General features: G+C 30.2%; 1 protein-coding gene across 1 annotated transcript; it reads left to right on the top strand.

The window, feature by feature from the left end:
• Window positions 1-597: 597 nt before the first annotated feature.
• Window positions 598-3210, top strand: LOC107868449 (expansin-like B1). Its single transcript, XM_016715143.2, has 4 exons — window positions 598-816; window positions 1140-1249; window positions 1737-2045; window positions 2740-3210. Exons 1-4 carry the CDS (start codon window positions 681-683, stop codon window positions 2938-2940), a joined length of 756 nt encoding a protein of 251 aa, XP_016570629.2. The 5' UTR covers window positions 598-680; the 3' UTR covers window positions 2941-3210.
• The last annotated feature ends 587 nt before the right edge of the window (window positions 3211-3797 follow it).

Here is a 3797-nt window from a genome sequence, read left to right as displayed (position 1 = left end):
CTGTTTATTAATTTGAATTTTAAGACTAGATAACTTAAATTAAAAGTCTAAGAAACCAAACAATAAATTTATAATAACAACATTCCGTGTGACATATTAATTAAATTCCCAAACAATGAGCTGTACGTTGATCATATTTTCAGATAATATATAATACTACATTCCGCACCTCAATTTATGTGATACACTTGTTATTTTAATATGCGAATGATACTTTTTTTTTTTTTAAAATTCAATTGTCACATCATCATTTTTTAAAACTATTTTTTTTTAAAATTTCATGTACACTCTCAAGCACTAAAAAGGACAGCCTGGTTCACTCAAGCTTTCGGTATGCACGGGATTTAGCGAAGAACCGAACCACAAAGAATATATTATACTCAATCTCGCGTTACGTTAGACGGTACGGAGAGGCGGCAATAAGTGACATCCATAGATTATAGTTGGGTCAAAAGACAAAAACCATATGATAACTTTGAATACTTCTTTTCGTATAAAATTAAAGCTAAATTAAGACTAATACAAAGTTGGCCATGAATTTAAGCTAAGTCAATACCTGCTCTTAAGACACCCAACTATAAATAGGGAACTTTACTTATACATTTCTCACCATCCAAATTATCTCTTCTTTACATTTTTAACTAGCATCCATTTTTCTGTCTTCTTTTGAACACCAAAAAATGGCTATTTTCTTGAATAATTTTTCCACTTTTATGATATGCATGATTTTGGTTCTACCTGCATTTTGCTATGGTACTGAATACTATGATTCCAAAGCTACCTATTATAAGACCCCTGATGGCAAAGGAACACCAAGTAAGTCACTACTTTAATTACTCCTTCCATTTTAATTTATTAGATACGGAGCTTAAAAAAGTAAAGAAAACTTTTGAATCTTGTGGTTTTAAACTAAAGATACGTAGAATATACCAATTATGCCCTTAATGTTGCAAAGTCAGAATTAATTAAAGAGTTGTTAAAAAGGAAAGAGACATTCGTTTTCTAAACGGATTAAAAAGAAAAAGCATGACAAACAAGTTGAAACGGAGAAAATAATTAGTTTCCCCTGTTTTAATTCATTAATTTGTAATTATATTGATTTTATTACATTTGATTAATTTTGTAACATATTTGATCAGCTGGAGCTTGTGGTTATGGACAACATGGCAAATATGTCAATGATGGGCTGGTAACTGGCGTGTCCTGGAAGCTCTATAAGAATGGAGCTGGCTGTGGTGCATGCTATCAGGTATACAAAGATCAACGAATTCAGAATTTAAACTTTATGAGTTTACAACAGTAGTACCCCATTTGATTTGTTGGATTACGTTCGAAATAGATATTATTTGTACTCATGTAATAAAAATTTTATAAATATAAATGAATCCATAAGGTATATAGTATTAGGTTTCCTAGGAAACAAATACTTGCATGTTATTTTATTAAGTCTTTAAAGAGATATGCCTAGCTATGTATATCTTTGAAAAAATATTATGGCTAGTTTAAAGCAAGTAATGTCGACCTTTGAATAGTCCACGTACCGGAATAAACACACATAATTCATATAATCAACTCTGACTAATTTAGAATCGATATAAGTTATATATACATTAATAATTTTAAAAAAAAATTGTCAAATAAGTGTAGATTGACATACATAAAGTGGAGTTACCAATTTTATCAAGGTTAATAATTAGCATTTATCATTAAGATTTACTTGTAACAATATATTACAGGTGAGGTGCAAGGACAAGTCACTATGTAGTGACAAGGGAGTTAAGGTGATGGTGACTGACAGTGGTGAAGGACCAGGAACTGACTTCATTCTCAGCTCTGACGCTTTTGCCAAAATGGCGAAGCATCCAAAGCTAGCTCACATGTTGTTCCCAAAGGGAGTGGTTGATGTTGACTACAAAAGAGTTTCTTGCAAATATGGCAATCTCAAAATCAAAATCAATGAACATAGCAATTACCATGGATACCTTGCCATATTTCTATTTAACAACGGTGGCTACGCTGATATTTACGCAATTGAGGTCTACGATGTACGTATACACATATTTGCTTATATTTTAAATTATTTTAAGCTTATAAGCTGATCAATCTAAGGTTTATAATCATTTTTGATTTATTCTACGAGTTTGGTAAATAACAGAATAGTTATAATGAAGTTAATATCAGTCAAAAATATATAATAAGTTAGCACTTTTGGCTTGATGAAGTCTTTTATGATTTTATTCTAATATATTTTATAATTTTCAAAAAATTCTTCCTATAGTGTAGTTTCTAATTATATCTTTCTATTTTATTTCGGTCATTCGTCCCTTTTTATGCAAAAGTGCTTTTAAATTTATTTATTTATTGTAAATATATAACTTAAGGAACATTTGAGTCGTTTTATCATCACCTTCTTACCAAACACATTAAGGTTTATTACCAGTCTCAATAATTTTATTCAAACACATACTGATTATTAAATATTTATCAGCAACTTTTAATTAGCTAATCCAAACGAGTTTTTTATTTATTTTCTTTTTCTCATTTCAATGGTTCACATTAAGTTTTATGAGAGTCAAGCAAACCTATAAACTGAACTATATAAAATAAATGACACTGTCAGTGCATATAAGATAGATCGTTAGATGCATATGTAACAGATTTCAATAAATTCTAGGCATTTGATAATAAAAGTATAACATTAGTTTTGGGGTTGATATATATATATATATATATATACAGGTAAAAACCTACAAATGGATACCAATGAGGAGGTCATATGGAGCAGTATTTGACTTGCAAAATCCACCAAAGGGAGATTTGAAATTAAGGATCCAAATAAAAGAAGGTGAAAAGACCAAATGGGTTTCCTCTGACAAAACTGTCATCCCAGATTACTGGAAGCCTGGCTCTATTTATGAAACTGATATTCAGATTCCTTGAACAAATATAATATATTTGTTCTTCTAGGTCATCATGGACAGCTAGCAGCCATTGTGGTTTGATTAAGCAAATGTTTGTGTGTTATAATAAGGCTCATCAAATTTAATTTGTGTATTAATTCTTGTAAAATAATTATGATAATAAAATTGTGGTATATGACCTGTGCTTTAATTAAGCAAATGTTTGTGTGTTATAATAAGGCTGATCAAATTTGTGTATTAATTCTTGTAAAATAATTATTATAATAAAATTGTGATATTTATTGGGTCATAAAAATTTATACTCAACCGGTATTTATACCAAACTAATGGTCTTTACCATGATTTAGCCTAGTGTATGTATTTTGTCTGCATGACATTTCACTAAATTGCAATACTTGGGACGTACATATGAATCGTAGAATACTATGAACAATTTTGAACACGCATTACATCTTCATTTGAGCGAGAACCCATTAAGAGGCGGATATATACCTATTAAAATTTAAATTTTGAATCAACCTCTGTGACCCATTTACTTGGGCGTCTGACGTGATAGAAAAAAAAATGCCTCCATTATCAGAAAATAACATAAAGAAGAGAAGTTTTCATAGAGATTTTTCTATTTCAAACTTTCTGGATTATATATTGTTAAGTCTCACATTGATTGGATGAGGAAAAGTTGGACTCATTACATGAATTTGGACAATCCCCCTCCCCCTCAGAATAAGTTAGATATTGGGGTTTGAGTTAGGCTTCATGCATGGTCCATTCATTTCATGCTATCAGAGTTTTATCCATCAATTTATGATTTATCAATGTTGGACCCTATATTAAAGTTATCCATGCACCAAATTAAATATCCAATCCTGGATCATG

The sequence above is a fragment of the Capsicum annuum genome, chromosome 1, assembly GCF_002878395.1.
Source record: "Capsicum annuum cultivar UCD-10X-F1 chromosome 1, UCD10Xv1.1, whole genome shotgun sequence".
NCBI lineage: Eukaryota > Viridiplantae > Streptophyta > Magnoliopsida > Solanales > Solanaceae > Capsicum > Capsicum annuum.
Note: the sequence above shows the minus strand (reverse complement) of the source record. Positions and strands in the feature narration are given on the sequence as shown.

What these genes read in the sequence shown, in the direction of transcription:
- LOC107868449 (XM_016715143.2), top strand. Translation starts at nt 681, where the DNA reads ATGGCTATTTTCTTGAATAATTTTTCCACTTTTATGATATGCATGATT. An exon ending in TGATGGCAAAGGAACACCAA is followed by an intron (nt 817 to 1,139) that starts GTAAGTCACTAC and finishes ATATTTGATCAG; the next exon opens with CTGGAGCTTGTGGTTATGGA. An exon ending in GCTGTGGTGCATGCTATCAG is followed by an intron (nt 1,250 to 1,736) that starts GTATACAAAGAT and finishes AATATATTACAG; the next exon opens with GTGAGGTGCAAGGACAAGTC.